Source organism: Oncorhynchus kisutch, linkage group LG30 (assembly GCF_002021735.2).
Source record: "Oncorhynchus kisutch isolate 150728-3 linkage group LG30, Okis_V2, whole genome shotgun sequence".
Taxonomy (NCBI): Eukaryota; Metazoa; Chordata; class Actinopteri; order Salmoniformes; family Salmonidae; genus Oncorhynchus; species Oncorhynchus kisutch.
The window spans coordinates 1,850,047-1,867,500 of record NC_034203.2 but is presented as its reverse complement, the minus strand read 5'-3'; the positions used below and the strand labels follow the sequence as shown (position 1 = coordinate 1,867,500).

The window sequence follows — 17,454 nt, the reverse complement described above, 5'->3', positions numbered from 1 at the left end:
TGGAACCCAAAAGGGTTATACCTAGAACCCAAAAAGATTTGACCTGGAACCAAAAAGGGTTCTCCTATGGGGACAGCTAAATAACCATTTTGAAACACTTTTTTTGTAAGAGTGTAGGGCTGCCTTACAGGTGTTGTTGAGGGCAGATTTGTCCCTTGTGCTTCAACAAGTCACACACAAATAAGTATGAACGACACAAAGACGGACACACGGTCAAACCAATCAAAAACAGACAAAGACCAAGAGTTTACATTTGATTTAGGCGAGGAAGAGCAATATACAGAACAAAACACAAGCAACAACCATCAAATCTATGTACTACAAATCACAAAACAACATACTGTATCTCCCTGTATCACAATGCATCACCAATCACTTTAGATACTATTGAGGAGTATACATCTGTTCCAAAAACCACCTGCACCAAATGGTCCATATACCATCAAAACATGTTTCAATACCTTTCTGCTTTCACTGAGTCTCAATTCACCCAAATATAGTGTAAGTCAAATATATTGTAAGGTTACTTCACAATTCAGTCGATCAATATCCGAACTTAAACAACTAAGACAGATAATAATTTTGACCGCATTAATTCATTTTTCTTATGCCGCCCACAAGATTAAATTAATGAACAAAAATGGTGTGGGCATAGAGAGGAAGGTCTGCAACAGGATACGTGTGCTAGCTGTTTTCAAAGCAAAAGCTCTATTACTATCCGACGTTACCTGACCAAAGCTCCAGCTAGCTAGCTTTCGTAATATTAGTTAGCTAGATAGCTTTGGTAATATTAGTTAGCTAGCTAGCTTTGGTAATATTAGTTAGCTAGCTAGCTGTCTTACCTCAATGCTTGGAGGCTTTACTGACAGACAACAGGGAGACAGGGAGCCACAAAGCATCAAGGCTAAAGCTAGCTAGCTATTATACCAAACAGGTGTGTGTGTGCTTCCACGTGTCCGTCTGTACACTGTACAAGGATTGTTCAAGACTATCCAGCCCCAGCATACACAGCTTGGCACACAAAGTTTTGACCATTACACTGCAATCAAGTGAGTATTAATTAAGTGTCAACAATTGTCTATATGCTGTAGGTAGCTAGCTATAGGTAGTCCTTTCCTCCACTTAATAATGCCAGAGATGAAAGTAATTCAGATGGATCGTTCAATTGTTCAACCATTCAATTATTCTCAATGGTAATTAGTGAGAATAGGTGAGTATGTCTTTATATAAATAGGTAAGCATACTGAGTATGCCTCCATATAGCCACTACTACACCTGCACCACTGGGTGAGATTGAAGTTGTCCGTGTTAACAGTGACACTACACATATAAGCAGGCACAGCACTTCTGCCATTCCCTGCCTTGCATGGTTTGACTTTGTATATACTAGAGATCTCAAACTACATTCTGGACCTTGAAGCCAGTTCCACTGCCTTTTTTCATGTTTCCCTCTAATGAGTGACTGATTTATACCTGGGAAACCAGGAGGGTACAATGAATTATCAGGTAGAACAGAAGACCAACAAGCTCCGGACCTCGTAGGGTAAGAGTTGAATACCCCTGTACTAGAGTATAATTACATATTTCCCTCTGTTTTTCTAGAGAAGGACCCGGACAGTATGTAATGTATTTGACTTGTGTGTAGAATATTATTTCTCCATAGAGATGCTGGATACAGAATTACAGTACCTTACGAACCCTCACATCCTACACATGTTCAGTAGAGAAGAACATCAACAGACATGGAGCTGTTGAAGCAGCTCGACCACATCCTACAGGTAACACACACACATAGGAATCGATGAGCACACAAACAAACACATGGTCATAAGTTCCAGATAGAAAGGCTTAAAGTCTGCACCGAGGATCTTATGAGATTTATTTGTGTGTGGTGTGAGGTAACGAAGTGTGTGTACGTAAAGGGGCAGAGTGTTTCCCAATGTGCTCAGTTAGAGGGTATGTATCTGAAGGCTCTAACCTGTGTATGTGTGTGTGTGTGTGTGTGTGTGTGTGTGTGTGTGTGTGTGTGTGTGTGTGTGTGTGTGTGTGTGTGTGTGTGTGTGTGTATGTGTGTGTGTGTGTGTGTGTGTGTGTGTGTGTGTGTGTGTGTGTGTGTGTGTGTGTGTGTGTGTGTGTGTGTGTGTGTGTGTGTGTGTGTGTGGTGTGTGTGTGTGTGTGTGTGTGTGTGTGTGTGTGTGTGTGTGTGTGTGTGTGTGTGTGTGTGTGTGTGTGTGTGTGTGTGTGTGTGTGTGTGTGTATGTGTGTATGTGTGTGTGTGTGTGTGTGTGTGTATGTGTGTGTGTGGTAAGTGAAAAGGCAGACTGTGTTGTACCCTGTGTCCTCTCTGAAGGGGTTATTGTGAAGGCTCTAGCCTGCTGCTTCTGATGCTGCTCCCTCTGAGGAAGAGCATCCCGAAAAACATGACCTTGATCTCCTTTTACCAGGACACTCACATCTCAACCTCCACATACCAGTCAAAGTTTGGACACACCTACTCATTCAAGGGTTTTTCTTTATTTAAACTATTTTCTACATTGTAGAATAATAGTGAAGATAACTATGAAATAACACATATGGAACCATGTAGTAACCAAAAAGTGCTAAACAAATCAAAATATGTTATATTTGAGATTCTTACAAATAGACACCCTTTGCCTTGATGACAGCTTCGCACACTCTCAGCATTCTCTCAACCAGCTTCATTTCAATTAGGTGTGCCTTGGTTAAATGTTCATTTGACAAATTTCTTTCCTTCTTAATGCGTTTGAGACAATCAGTTGTGTTGTTACAAGGTAGCGTTCGATAGAGAATATAGCCCTATTTGGTAAAATACCAAGTTCATATTATGGCAAGAACAGTTCAAAAAAGCAAAGAGAAATGACAGTCCATCATTACTTTAAGACATGAAGGTCAGTCAATCTGGAACATTTTAAAAAACGATGAAAGTTTGTTCAAGTGCAGTCACAAAACCCATCAAGCCCTATGATGAAACTGGCTCTCATGAGGACCGCCACAGGAAAGGAAGACCAAGTTACCTCTGCTGCAGAGGATAAGTGTCATAACTTCCGCCAAAGTCGGCTCCTTTCCTTGTTCGGGTGGCGTTCGGCGGTCCATGTCACCGGCTTTCTAGCCATCGCCGCTCCCTTTTTCACGTATCCATTTGTTTTGTCTTGTTCTCTGCACACCCGGTTTTCATTCCCAATCAATCTACATGTATTTATTCCTCTGTTCCCCCTCATGTATTTGTGTAAGATTGTTTGTGTGATACGTGTTTTTGTATGCACTAGGCTTGCGTTCATTTTCTCTCGCGTTATTTCACGAAGCCTGTTTGGATACATTTGACGGTTGTGACTGTTTGTGCTCGTTTTACACTTTGCCTTGTTGGTTGGAGATTTTTGGACGCAGCTGCGTCCGTCTGTATATTCTCTCCTGCCGAAATAAAGTGTGCGCCTGTTCACAATTCTCTGCTCTCCTTCACCTGACTTCAGCACACGCCTGACAATAAGGTCATTAGAGTTTCCAGCCTCTGAAGTTGCAGCCCAAATAAATGCTTGACAGAGTTCAAGTAACAGACACATCTCAACATCAGCTGTTCAGAGGAGACTGTGTGAATCAGGAATTGCTGCAAAGAAACCACTACTAAAGGACACCAATAAGAAGAAGAGACTTGCTTGGGCCAAAAAACACAAGCAATGTGCATTAGAACGGTGGAAATATGTCACACCCTGATCTGTTTCATCTGTCTTTGTGATTGTCTCCACCCCCCAGGTGTCGCCCATCTTCCCCATTATCCCCTGTGCATTATCCCCTGTTTGTCTGTTGCCAGTCTGCCTTGTTTGTTCAAGCCTACCAGCGTTTTGTGTCTCAGCACCTGCCTTTTCCAGTTTCTCTTTTCCCGCCCTCCTGGGTTTGACCCTTGCCTGTCCTGACTCTGAGCCCGCCTGCCTGACCGCCGACCTGTACCTTTGCCCCCCCTCTGAATTACCGACCTCTGCCTGACCCTGCCAGCCACCCGGTACTGTTGCCCCTCTTCTGGTTTACTGACCCCTGCCTGCCTTGACCGGTCTATTGACGGCCCCTGTTGGGATATTAAACTACTATTTATTCGACGTGGTCTGCATCTGGGTCTAACCTTCATACCTGATAGAAATCTATCCTTTGGTCTGATGAGCCCAAATTTGAGAATTTTGGTTCCAACTGCCGTGTCTTTGTGAGATGCAGAGTAGGTGAATGGATGATCTCTGCATGTGTGGTTTCCATCGTGAAGCAGGTGTTATGGTGTGAGGGTTCTTTGCTGGTGACACTGTCTGTGATTTATTTAGAATTCAATGAACACTTAACCAGCATAGCTACCACAGCATTCTGCAGTGATACGCCATCCCATCAGGTATGCGCTTAGTGGGACTATCATTTGTTTCTCAACAGGACAATGACCCAACACACCTCCAGGCTCTGTAAGGTCTATTTGACCAAGAAGGAGAGTGATGGAGTGCTGCATCAGATGACCTGGCCTCCACAATCACCCGACCTCAACCCAATTGAGTTGGTTTGGGATGAGTTGGACTGCAGAGTGAAGAAAAAGCAGCCAACTAGTGCTCAGCATATGTGGAAACTTCAATACTGTTGGAAAAGCATTCCAGTTGAAGCTGGTTGAGAGATTGCCAAGTGTGTGCAAAGCTGTCAAGGCAAAGGGTGGCTAGAGAAGTGGTGGGTGTGAGAAGTGTTTTCACTGTTCTATGAAGTTGATGTGCATTCTCAGTTGTGTTTGATTTGATCTCGTTCTCAGACACTTCTGCCCAAATGCAAAAAGAGTCTGGTAAGCTAACACCTCAAACTGTGGTCAGAGGGAGCTGGGGTGCAGACAGCAGACAACAGATGGTTGGGGGTGGAAGTAGAGGTGTTTGGGGTGGAGAGGACGGTGGACTCAGTGGACGACATCCCAGCCATTTACCTGATGGGTAAGTTGACATCACTTCTACTTATACAATCAACCAAACAAATTTCAATGGCTTTTTTCCCCCACCAGCAGATGTCACAAAGTGCTTTTACAGTAACCCGGCCTACACCAGGGGAACCCGGGACATACAGGGCACCACTGTTCCTGCCTCTCGTTCTCCCTGTGTGATGACATATCCTGTTTAGGCACCTGGCCAGCTGAGTGCAGCTGGCTCTCCCGTCAACATGAGGATCCTGCTGCTCCAGCCCCAAAAACACATTGGCACACAGACACACACACGCACACTATTAGGAATGCTAGCCTATTTAAATGTTTGTGTGTTGTGTGTCAGAGTTAAGGGATAGTAAGACAGTGTTTGAGAAGAGGTGTCTGGTGTGAGAGGAGGACATGGAGATGCACTCCAAGTTTCTGGACAGAAAGGTGACGTATTAGTCTTTCCTTACACCCTACCATTACCAGGCTACTCTCACCTAGCCCCTTACACTTAACCGCTAACCCCCACATTTCCAACATGACCTGATGTGTGTGTTACAGGAAGAGTTGAAGGCGGAGCATGCCTTGTACCTGCAGCAGCACCTGGAGCTCCTTGCCATGATGGCCAACTTCTTGCAGTTCCTTTCACCACGAAAACTGAGCAATGTCTTGTTTGCCCTTGGACTTCTCCCCCTTCTCCTCCCACTTACATCCAGGTGGCACATTCAACACCTCTCCTTGTCAACACACTGGCTGGGTCTCAATAGTCTGTTAGCTTCCTCTCACAGGCCCTATAGTGAGGACAATACTCTTGTCATTATTATGAACATGAGGCCCTCGATCATCAAATATTAATGCTTTAATGGAAGTTTTGTATTTTAATTGTGAGAAATGTTTTACCGTTATTGTTTGACTGAGCTTCACTGAAAACAATTCCAATCAACTCTGTTGATATGGCAATGCAAGAGTTAGTTACAGTGTGTCTTATACATTTTCCATGGTTGATTTCTGTTATGAACTTTGTGGTAATTTTAGTAACTGCTACTTTGCTTTTGCTCTGATGTGATCACCCAATAAATTTGTAAGAATAAAGTTACTAATGCTATTGTTTGGATAACTTTACTGCCCTTATTTCCTAGGAAATGATCATGTATACTCCTAACACATATTAATTCATTACAAAACGGACAGCTGGCAAAGATGTACAATGATTCATAAATGTACAGAACCTGCTGCATTTACTAACAAGTCAATGTTTTTATTGTAACATAAACAAATTTAACAAAACAAACAAGTTCAAGTCAAACAACTTCACGTCAAGAAAAAATATAATCAGTTCCAACATTTGACACCCTTGAAAAAGATCAGCAAAAAAGGTGAAAAGCTTCAAGTTCCTCTGTGTACATATGAAATGGTATGCCCACACAGTGTGGTCAAGGTGCAACAGCGCCTCTTCAACCTATAGAGGCTGAAGAAATTCGGCTTGGCCGCTAAGACCCTCAAAAAACTTCAACAGATGCACCATTGAGAGCATCCTGTCGGGATATGTATCACTGCGTGGAACAGCAACTGCACCATCTGCAACTGCAGGGCTCGCCAGAGGGTGGTGCTGTCTGCCCAATGCATCACTGGGGGCATACTGCCTGCCCTCCAGGACATTTACAGCACCTGCTGTCACAGGAAAGCCAAGAAGTTCATCTAGGACCTCAGCCACCCGAGCCACGGCCTGTTAACCCCGCTGCCATCCAGAAGGGGAGATCAGTGCAGGTGCATCATAGCTGGGACCGAGAGACAGCTTCTATCTCAAGGCCATCAGGCTGTTAAATAGTCACCACTAGCCAGCCTCTGCCCAGAACAGTACCCTGCCCTGAACTTTAGTCGCTGTAACTAGCTGGCTACCACCCAGTTCCTCAACCCTGCACCTTAGAGGTTGCTGCCCCTAAGTACATAGTCATGGAACACTGGTCCCTTTAGTATTGTTTACATACTGTTTGACCCACATATGTATATACTGTATTCTAGTCATGTCCTATCCTATTTAACTCTTGCTGTACATATACCAATCTATCCTATGTATTCTACAGATACACTACATATTGTATCCATAAACTGTCCATAATGTCTATACATCCCATCACATACAGTGCCTTTGGAAAGTATTCGGACCCCTTGACTTTTTCCACATTTTGTTACTTTGAGCCTTATTCTAAAATTGATTAAATAAAACAAATTATTCAGCAATCTACACACAAAACCCCATAACGACAAAGCGAAAACAGTTTTTTTCTACATTTTTGCAAATGTAAAATCAGTATTTGCTATTAGACTTGAAATTGAGCTCAGGTGCATCCTGTTTCCATTGATCATCCTTGAGATGTTTCTACAACTTGATTGGAGTCCACCTGTGGTAAATTCAATTGATTGGACATGATTTGGAAAGGCACACAACTGTCTATATAAGGTCCCATAGTTGACAGTGAATGTCAGAGCAAAATCCAAGCCATGAGATTGAAGGAATTATCCGTAGAGCGCCAAGACAGGATTATGTTGAGGCACGATCTGGGGAGGGGTACCAAAATCTTTCTGCAACATTGAAGGTCCACAAGAACACAGTGGCCTCCATCATTCTTAATTAAATGGAAGAAGTTTGGAATCACCAAGACTCTTCCTAGAGCAATCGAGGGAGACTGAGCAAATGGGGGAAAAGGGAATTGGTCAGGGAGATGACCAAGTACCCGATGGTCACTCTGACAGAGCTCTAGAGTTCCTCCTGTCTCATCCTCCAGTATTTATGCTGCAGTAGTTTATGTGTCGGGGGGGCTAGGGTCAGTCTGTTATATCTGGAGTATTTCTCCTGTCTCATCCGGTGTCCTGTGTGAATTTAAGTATGCTCTCTCTAATTCTCTCTTTCTTTCTCTCTCTCGGAGGACTTGATCTCTAAGACCATACCTCAGGACTACCTGGCATGATGACTCCTTGTTGTCCCCAGTCCACCTGGCCGTGCTGCTGCTCCAGTTTCAACTGTTCTGCCTGCGGCTATGGAACCCTGACCTGTTCACTGTCCCTACTATTATTTGACCATGCTGGTAATTTATGAACAGTTGAACATCTTGGCCATGTTCTGTTATAATCTCCACCTGGCACAGCCAGAAGAGGGCTGGCCACCCCACATAGCCTGGTTCTTTCTAGGTTTCTTCCTAGGTTTTGGCCTTTCTAGGGAGTTTTTCCTAGCCACCGTGCTTCTACACCTGCATTGCTTGCTGTTTGGGGTTTTAGGTTGGGTTTCTGTACAGCACTTTGATATATTAGCTGATGTAAGAAGAATTTGATTTTGATTTGATGGGAGAACCTTCCAGAAGGACAACCATCTCTGCAGCATTCCACAAATTAGGTCTTTATGGTATCATGGCCAGAAGGAAGCCACTCCTCAGTAAAAGGAAGATAACAGCCTGCTTGGATTGTGTCTAAAGGTCTTCAGACAATAAGAAACAAGATTCTCTGGTCTGATGAAACCAAGATTTAACTCTTTGGCCCGAATGCCAAACGTCATGTCTGAAGGAAACCTGGTACCATCCCTACGGTGAAGCATGGTGGTGGCAGCAACTTGCTGTGGAGATGTTTGTCAGCGGCAGGGACTGGGAGACTAGTTAGGATCATGGGACAGATGAACAGAGCAAAGTGCAGAGAGATTCTTGATGAAAACCTGCTCCAGAGCGCAAGGGACCTCAGACTGGGGCGAAGGTTCACCTTCCAACAGCACAACGACCCTAAGCAAACAGCCAAGACAACACAGGAGCGGCTTTGGGACAAGTCTCAATGTTCTTGAGAGACCTGAAAATAGCTGTGCAGCGACGCTCCCCATCCAACCTGACAGAGCTTGAGAGGATCTGCAGAGAAGAATAGGAGAAACTCCCCAAATACAGGAATGCCAAGCTTGTAGTGTCATACCCAAGAAGACTCAAGGCTGTAATCACTGTCAAAGTGCTTCTGCAAAGTACTGAGTAAAGGGCCTCAATACTTATGTAAATGTGTTATTTCATTATTTATTTTTATTTTTTAAATAATTTGTTTTAAATTCTAAAAACCTGTTTTAGCTTTGCCATTATGTGATATTGTGTGCAGATTGATGAGGGAAAAAAACTATTTAATACATTTTTGAATAAGGCATTAATTAATTTAGCAAAATGTGGAAAAAGTCAGGGGGTCTGAAAACTTTCCGAATGCACTGTACAAAGCCATAAGGCAAGAAATAGCATAAGTGTTGTTTCAGCCTATATGTGTCGTGTCACTGTCAACACTGCCAGCTTCAATCTCACCCAGTGGTGCCGGTATATTGGTGGCCATACGCTGGCATACTCAGTATTCCCACCTATTTTTCCTCTACAGATATACTCATCTATACTCACTAATTATTATTGAGAATATTTGAATGATTGAACAATTGAACGATCCATCCAAATTCCTTTCATCTCTGCCATTATTAGGTGGAGGGAATAACCACCTATAGCTAGATACCTACAGCATATAGACAATTATTGATACTTATTTAATTAATACTCACCTCATGACAGAGAGAGGGTGATGCTCAAAACTTGGTATGTCAAGCCTTGTTAGCTGGGGCAGGATTGTCTTGAACGAGCCGTGTACAGTCTACAGACACACACACACAATTGTTTGGTATGATAGCTCGCTAGCTTTAGCCTTTAGCTCAATGCTTTGTGGCTTTAAATATAAGCTCCCTGTCTTGTCTGTCAGAAAAGCGACCAAGTATTGAAGGAAGGCAGCTGGCTAGTTAGCTAGCTAACGAACTGACGTTGCTTGTTGGTGGCCCTTATTTATAACTAACCTGGCGACAGCTAGCTAGCTGGAGCGATGTTCAGGTAACGTCAGATAGTCATACAGCTTTTACTTTGAAAACCGCTAGCACACGTATCCTGTTGCAGCTCCTGCTCTACACCCATACCGTCTCTGTTCATTCATGAAATCTTGTGGACGACATGAAAAATGTATGCAGTCGAAAATATTATTTCGACTTTTATATTTTTATATTTTTATTTTACAATAGCTCTAATGTTGAATCCCAAAAATATAGCTCTTATTATCAGACCGCTAATATCGTAAACATGTGAGTAGCGACATGAAGTTGGATTTTTGGATCAAAAAGAAGATAAGTTCAAACTAGCTAACTGAGATTCTGTTCTCATATATGGAGCTTATGTGTGAACGTGGAGGTCACAAACCTCCAGGAATGAAATGTCCTAAATCTGCACTATGCAAGAATACGTGATTTTGCTAAGCAATACAATCATGAGCACACTCTCACTCATTAAGATAAACAAATCAGTCAAACAAATAGGTCGTTTTGTAGGAAATTTTATTCATTAATGTTATAGGAAACTGCCCAGAGCTAACAGGCCATTGTAGATGGCTTTTGATTTATAGAAGGTGCTCTGTTGGTGTTAACTTCGACAACTTTGTTAATGTATGTGTGTGTGGATTGTGTGTCTTCCAATTATATGTGTATGTAACCTGTGTCTGTGTAACTGACTCTCACGGACTAAGGCGATGGGGTGGTGGATGGCCCCTCTATCTACCCCCAACTATAGTTCCCCTCGTCACCACCTGGAGCGCCTGCTGGAGGAAAGTCTCGGAACAAGGGCAAGTCGCAGGAGTCGGGGTAGAGCAGGAAGCCAGAGAAGGTGCTTCTGCTCTCATTGTCAGCATACATGCCGTTGGTGATGTTGTCCTTCACCTGCAGCCACACCCGGTCGCCCATGACCAGGTGGAGCACCACCTGGTGGCTAGCGGTGCCCAGTAGGGCTGGCTCCGTGGTCTTCACGATAGAGTTGAAATTATGGAACAGACCCACCTTCAGCACCTTGTGAAACACCATCAGGTGGTAGCTGAAGACATAGGTGCCGTTCACTGGTGCCCTGTAGATGCCTATGATGGGGTCGAAATGAAACTGCCGGTTGGTGATGACTTGGGTGAACGGCACGGGCTTGTCCGGTAGCGGGTAAATTGTGTCGAGCGCGGCGGTGAATGAGGACTGGATGGCTGGAGAGCATGGCCCGGGAATGCCCGTCATACCGAGGTCACCCTGGTCTCCCTTTTTACCGTTGAGACCCACGGCACCCTTAGGGCCCAACTCACCTTGCTCTCCCTTGGGCCCACGGATCCCTTGTTGACCGTCTGCCCCGTCTGCTCCATTAGTGCAGTTGCACTCGCCCTTCGCCCCCAGTTCACCTTTCTCACCATTCGTCCCAGGGACCCCAGGGGAACCCATGTGCCCTGTTTCACCCTTGGTCCCCGTAGTCCCTGGAGGGCCTGCTACTCCGGGGAGACCCCTGGCCCCAGCCGGTCCGGGTATCCCTGGTTGTCCTGCACGGCCCTGAACACTTTCGCAGGACGCAGGACAGGTCCCTTCCGCTCCCTGGGGCCCCATCTCACCCTGTGCACCCTCCAGACCCTGGTCCCCTTTGTCCCCTGAAACATACAAAAATGCACACCGCGCACAACCCACACACACACACACACATACATACATACATACATACATACATACATACATACATACATACATACATACATACACATAGATGAGATCTAAAGTTCCAAAGTTGGATGATGGAGAGATGAGTTTATTTTCTGGATCTGTTGTTTGACTGACCTTTGAAGCCGCGGGCCCCCTTGGTGCCGGTGAAACCCACTAGCCCACGTTCTCCCTTCTCATTTTCATCACCCTTCTGACCTGTAACAAATAGGTAGAAAGTAAGAGAAAGAGAGAACGAAGTTGCAAATCATTTACTGCAAGCTTGTATTACTGTCATTGCTCAGACATGGAACAGTCCACAGCTTTTTTTTTGTCTTAACAGAATTGACAAGTATCACTTACCCTTCAGTCCTTGGCGGCCCACGAACCCAGGCCGACCTCTGAACCCTGTGAGTCCTCTTCTCCCAGGACTTCCTGGAATACCTTTGTGGGTTAAGAACAATGACGTAAACAATATGTGGCTAGCTCATACACTGTATTTAATATTTTATATCTATGCTTGACAGTGGCAGAAAGAGAACAGAGAATGAGGCAAAGACTGTGGATGCAGCTAGTTATATCATTTGTTTAGTAAGTTTAGATGGTGTGTAGACCTAAAATACTGTCAGAGCAAAAGAAAAGGTCCACACTACTAATTAGGGTGAAAAAACTACATGTTTTTGATCAATTTCAGATAAACCATTTTAAGAGTGTACATCTCTTTTTCTACTTCTAATGGAACTACCTGGTAAAATAAAGGTGAAATAAAAATGTATACTATTCTATGCCTTTCTACATACCTGGCAGGCCCCTGTCTCCTCTGTCCCCTTTGGGTCCCACGCTGGCCTTGCAGCGGGAGCAGACACAGAACCAGGGCACCTGGTCCATGGGGGGAGGCACTGGCACATCCAGAAGTGTCTGGCAGTACGACATGTCCGGCTCCGACCCGGCCTCAACTACCAGCAGTTCCCCAGTTCGCCAGTTCCCAGTCATGTTCATGTGAGTGCTTGGTGGCATGGGGAAGCCAGGATTGGGGTAGTCGGAGGGGGGCATTGGACCGCTGCGGGCATTCATGTTCTGGTTGTTGGTGGGCATAGGGTAGTCAGATTGCATTGGGTACATGTGGATGTCCGTAGGGGGGATGGGGCTGTCTTGGGAGCCTGTGAACGGGATAGGGGGCATCTCGTTGTATCCCCCTGTGGGTGAAGTATGCATCGCAGAGGAGATGGTGGTGCATAGGAGCAGTCCCAACAGACTGGTAGTCTGAGAGAGAGAGAGAGAGAGAGAGAGAGAGAGACAGAGAGAGAGAGAGAGAGAGAGAGAGAGAGAGAGAGAGAGAGAGTGGGAGAGTGGGGGAGAGAGAGAGAGAGTGGGAGAGTGGGGGAGAGAGAGAGAGAGAGAGAGAGAGAGAGAGAGAGAGAGAGAGAGAGAGAGAGAGAGAGAGAGAGAGAGAGAGAAACAGATGTCCAGTTGTTTTCATGATTTTTGTCTCATATGATAATCATTCAAGAGAACTACTTAATCAATTTCAATTCTTTAAACAACGACCCAAAACTTATTTTTGCTACAAAATGGGAAAAAATACAGTGGTATCTCATCGAGCACAAACTGGTTAAATCAACATTGTTTCAACGTCATTTGTGACATGGCTTCTACGTGGAAAATACATTGGATTTGAAAAAAGTCCTTGTTTTTTTGAGGGTGAAACTTCAACCACAGGATTTTGTCATCATGGTAACCAATTTTCAACATAGACAAACCTTGTATAAAATATGTTGGACTTGTACCTTTGAAACAACGTCAGATCTTCAACGTTATATCCGTTATCAGAAGAAAAAGCAATAGGCTGGGCAGCATCTCCTACTGGAAAGCTGATCTATCTAGAGCTATCCATTTGGCCTCTCATCCAGGATTTTAACCAATCCCAGCTTTGATATTTGTCACTGACTACTACAGATGTTTCATGAGAATGATTACTGAGAGATCTCAAAATAGTTCAAGAATAGGACTAAATCAAACTTTATTTTAAAGTGCATTTCAAGTTTGATTTGATTTTGTCCTATATTCTTGAACTTTTGATTTTGATTGAGCTGGAGACATTGTCGTGACTCTCACATCTGGATGAGGATCAAAGATGGCCTCATCCAGGCAGAGAGAAAGGGGGGGGAGTTGGGCCGGTTTTATGACTTAACGCCGGTCGTTAACTTTCTCTATTTGGCTTTGCCGTATTGAGAATGGAATGTCTGAGTGTTACAGAAGAGAGACCGTAACATCAATTGATTTGACGTTGGAATATTAGTTTTGGAATCCAAATGTTTGGAATGGTCGGTGGGGATACAAACAATAATCACGTCATATCAAGTATTTTGTGATATCATTTAGGGTGAGAATTGTTTTTCGGGCAAAACTTGTGCCAGTCAGTAGCCACTCCAACATATCAATTATGAATTTGTAGACAAACTGGATATTGAATTGTGTTTGGTTGTCAATGCAGCCAAATATCAACATTTGAAGGAGATGTATATTCTACTTAGAAATTTCCATCTGTGCCTCAGACTTAGCCTGGCTTTAGTTCCAGTTTGTCTACAAATTCATAATTTATATGTTGGATTCATGTCTCTATCTCTACCAAAAATCTAATTCAGTACCATTATTTCATTTAGATTTATGGTTGAGATGGAGACATGTATCCAACATATCAATTATTCATCTGTAGACAAACTTGAATTAAGACCAGACTAGGTCAGGGGCACAAAAGGTACATCTCCTTCAAATGTTGATATTAGGTTGCGTTGACAACAATTCAAAATCACTTTAGTTAAAACTATCTTACAAATTAATGTGCCAGTATTTATTCAAACTTAAAATGAGTAACACATCCATGGCCACATTTTAAGATTACTATATATGTCTTCTTATGTAATCATAGAAAGCGTGCATGTTCAAGATAGCATGCAAAGGTCACAGGTCTGTGGAGATCTTCACAATTGCTATAATAATCTATTCAGAATCTTGAACAGCATTGATGTAATCTCAACTGCAATCCAGGTCATTTGGTTGTGCTATTAAATGAAGCATGGTGATAACACATTACGTTGTTGTAAATCTATCTGTCATTGTATTCCCATTTGAACTTTGTTGTGTTTTTAAATGGTTGAAACCGCAATGACAACACATTTCGATGACCAATCAGACATGGTTTTTCCATAGAAATTTGGATGTGCTTTAAGATGGTTGAAAGCATAGTGGTAAAACATTAGAATTCAACAAACTTCTGGCTGTCTTTTGTGTGAATAAAGCTTGAAATCTCATTGATCTCAACCAAATATTACCCAAATGTCCATGCTGAAATTATGTGGTGTGCCCAGTGGGATGTTTTCAGTTAACCTATACCATACTTAATTTTGTTTATCGCAAATTTATAATAGTGATTAGTGACTAATGTACTTGTTTCCTGAGAATTATCCACCAATCCCTTACCAATCACTGCACACTCATGTCTAACCAATTTATTAAAGTTCACCATGAAGACTATCATCTACTACAGATAATGCAACAAAACAAATTTGATTCTTACTATAGGACCATGCAATCCCTACCAACCAATAACACATCAATCACCAAAACACTTATCAACACATCAATTGTACCACTCATCCATCATTCAGGACTCACCAATCCCATTGGTCAATACTCGTACAAGAACAGCCCAAACGATCAACGGTCCTAACCAACAGCCTTGACTCACTGGTAATAGTCTTTTGAAGTTTTCCATTTTTCAAAAGACTGTTACCAGTGAGTGCTCCGTGCGGGTTTTCAACCACCACAGATATCCTTTTCACACTACCTTTCCGTTTCAAACCAAACTGTGCTGACTCTTTCATTTTTACATGGTCCTTTTCAGAAAAGTTCCAGCAACTGTGGTGGATGTATACAACTAGGCCAACTCAGTACAGCTTGGTTTGGCTTAGCTCAGTTCTGCTCAGTAGTGTGAAAAGCCCCAAAGAACCCACTCACAATTTAAAGAGTTGCACTCACCATTCCTTTGGAGTCTTGTGTCATCATGTGCAGGATGAGAGATGCTGGTGGAATGATGAGCAGGACAGAAACATTGATCAATATATAGGCCTTGCACAAAACAACACTTCTTTGAGTCCACCTCGTACCCTCTAGACCTGCAGACAAAGGATAGGAGGGAGGAATGGAGGGTGGGAGGAGGAAGATATACTTCATTGTGCTGTGGACAGAGTAACTAGGGCTTCTACCTGTAAGACGACCTCATTAGCGATCGACAGCATGGTCCACAGAATTATAATAAAAACAATAGATGGGTAAAAAAAAGTGAGAGAAAGGCGTCACCTGTGTTGCTACAGTATATTCCACCCTATTCCTTGTCCCATGACTCCCTCCACCTTGCTATCTCTTTCCTTAACCTCTCACCTCTCACTTCTCTCCCTTAATGTCAGTCTTCCTCTCTCTCTTCTCTCTCTCCTTTTCTATCACCTCTACTTTCTTCCCCTTTTCCACTATCTCCCCATCTCCCTTTCCCTCTCATTCTCTGCCTCTCTCTCTCCACCTCTACCAGGTTTCAGAGAAGGTGTTGATGGAGAGATAAGGAGCTCAGACAGAAAGCAGATCTATTTCAGACAGCTGGGTCTGTTGTAACCAGCACTCCAGAGAAACAAACGGCTCCACTGGCCTACTTCAGCTCGTGTCTGTTTCTGGACTGGACTGCTGTAGGCCCTTAACAGGAAATGTCAGGACCCCCCAATATAGACCTGGGCCCATATTCATAAAGAATCTCAGAGTAGAATAACTCACCTAGGATCTGTTTAGCCTTTTAGATCATAATGAATCAGATTGGATTGACAGAGGGTGACCCTATCCGAGATCAGCACTTATACCTTGAGATTCTTTATGAATACAGGCTCTGATGAAACCACATTGGAGCGATTGCAGTGTGTGGAATCTCTTGTATAATATTTATTTTATATCCAGGACTTGCTCAAAGACATTGGTATGTCTGTAATATTTTCCAATATCCCCCAATATAATAAAATATTGTATTGACACACTTTTATTGAGGAAGCATATGTTGAAGTCTTGTTTAAAGTACGAGAAGGGTGACATGGTCTTGGCATATGTTGAAATCTTGTTTAAAGTCTTGTTTAAAGTAAGAGAAGGGTGACATGGTCTTGTCTTTGGGTTTTTCCGAGAAAAGGAAACTTTTGTAGAAATATGACCCAAAGGCAAATTAATTAAGCGCAATAGTTCAGAGAATTTGTGTGACAATTATTTATAAAACATCTGTATGGATTAATAATGTTATGTTCATCAATAATGTTAATTCCATCATATAAGCATAATAAAAGATGCACTATGCAGAAATTGCTCCACTCTTTTCCTGGTTGCTAAAATCCTGATAGTTTACCTCATTTCAGTTTCAGACAAAACAAGCAAGTACTGTATAGTGTAGAGAATCATTGTACATTCTTAACCGCAGTGAAATATATTTTCAATAACTAAAAATATAGTATTTTCAGCTGTTTGAAGCTTGTGTACAAAACCGAAAGTAAAAGATGCAAAATCGAACACGCATAGAACAGATCTACCGCTTGAACAGATCTACCAACTTGCTTACAATGAGAATGACACATATATATATAACCCACATTTCTATGTGAATTTTGTTGGGTTGCCCAAAAAGTTACATAATTGCAGCTTTAATATATTAAGTCAAAGTAAATCACGTATTTCACGAGTTGAAGATTTACAGAATATCACAAAAGTGAGTACACCCCTCACATTTTTGTAAATATTTGAGTATATCTTTTCATGTGACAACACTGAAGAAATCACACTTTGCTACAATGTAAAGTAGTGTGTACAGCTTGAATAAGCTGTCCCTTCAAAATAACTCAACACACAGCCATTAATGTCTAAACCACTGGCATCAAAAGTGAGTACACCACAAACTGAAAATGTCCAAATT

The 17,454-nt window shown here is 42.8% G+C and overlaps 1 protein-coding gene and 1 long non-coding RNA gene across 6 annotated transcripts; one reads left to right on the top strand and one right to left on the bottom strand.

Moving 5' to 3' along the window:
* Nucleotides 1-1,478: 1,478 nt before the first annotated feature.
* LOC109875061 (uncharacterized) lies at nucleotides 1,479-6,047 on the top strand. 5 transcript variants are annotated; one of them, XR_004206268.1, is made up of 6 exons: nucleotides 1,479-1,543; nucleotides 1,646-1,778; nucleotides 2,310-2,505; nucleotides 4,787-4,958; nucleotides 5,030-5,377; nucleotides 5,492-6,047. It is a non-coding gene; the product is annotated as an uncharacterized LOC109875061 (long non-coding RNA). The 5 variants fall into 5 exon arrangements; XR_004206269.1 differs by having other exon boundaries at nucleotides 5,027-5,377; XR_004206267.1 differs by having other exon boundaries at nucleotides 2,310-2,479; nucleotides 4,787-5,377.
* Nucleotides 6,048-10,287: 4,240 nt separating this feature from the next.
* Nucleotides 10,288-15,572, bottom strand: LOC109875371 (inner ear-specific collagen). The gene is made up of 5 exons (XM_031810563.1): nucleotides 15,501-15,572; nucleotides 12,263-12,725; nucleotides 11,826-11,906; nucleotides 11,601-11,681; nucleotides 10,288-11,416 (listed from the first exon to the last, which is right to left on the bottom strand). Exons 1-5 carry the CDS (start codon nucleotides 15,525-15,527, stop codon nucleotides 10,521-10,523), a joined length of 1,548 nt encoding a protein of 515 aa, XP_031666423.1. The 5' UTR covers nucleotides 15,528-15,572; the 3' UTR covers nucleotides 10,288-10,520.
* Nucleotides 15,573-17,454: the final 1,882 nt, after the last annotated feature.

Coding starts and splice junctions, on each gene's coding strand:
- LOC109875371 (XM_031810563.1), bottom strand. CDS start 15,527: ATGATGACACAAGACTCCAAAGGAATG. Junction 12,726..15,500: donor CACAAGACTCCAAAGGAATG/GTGAGTGCAACT, acceptor TCTCTCTCTCAG/ACTACCAGTCTGTTGGGACT. Junction 11,417..11,600: donor GGGGGCCCGCGGCTTCAAAG/GTCAGTCAAACA, acceptor TGTATGTTTCAG/GGGACAAAGGGGACCAGGGT.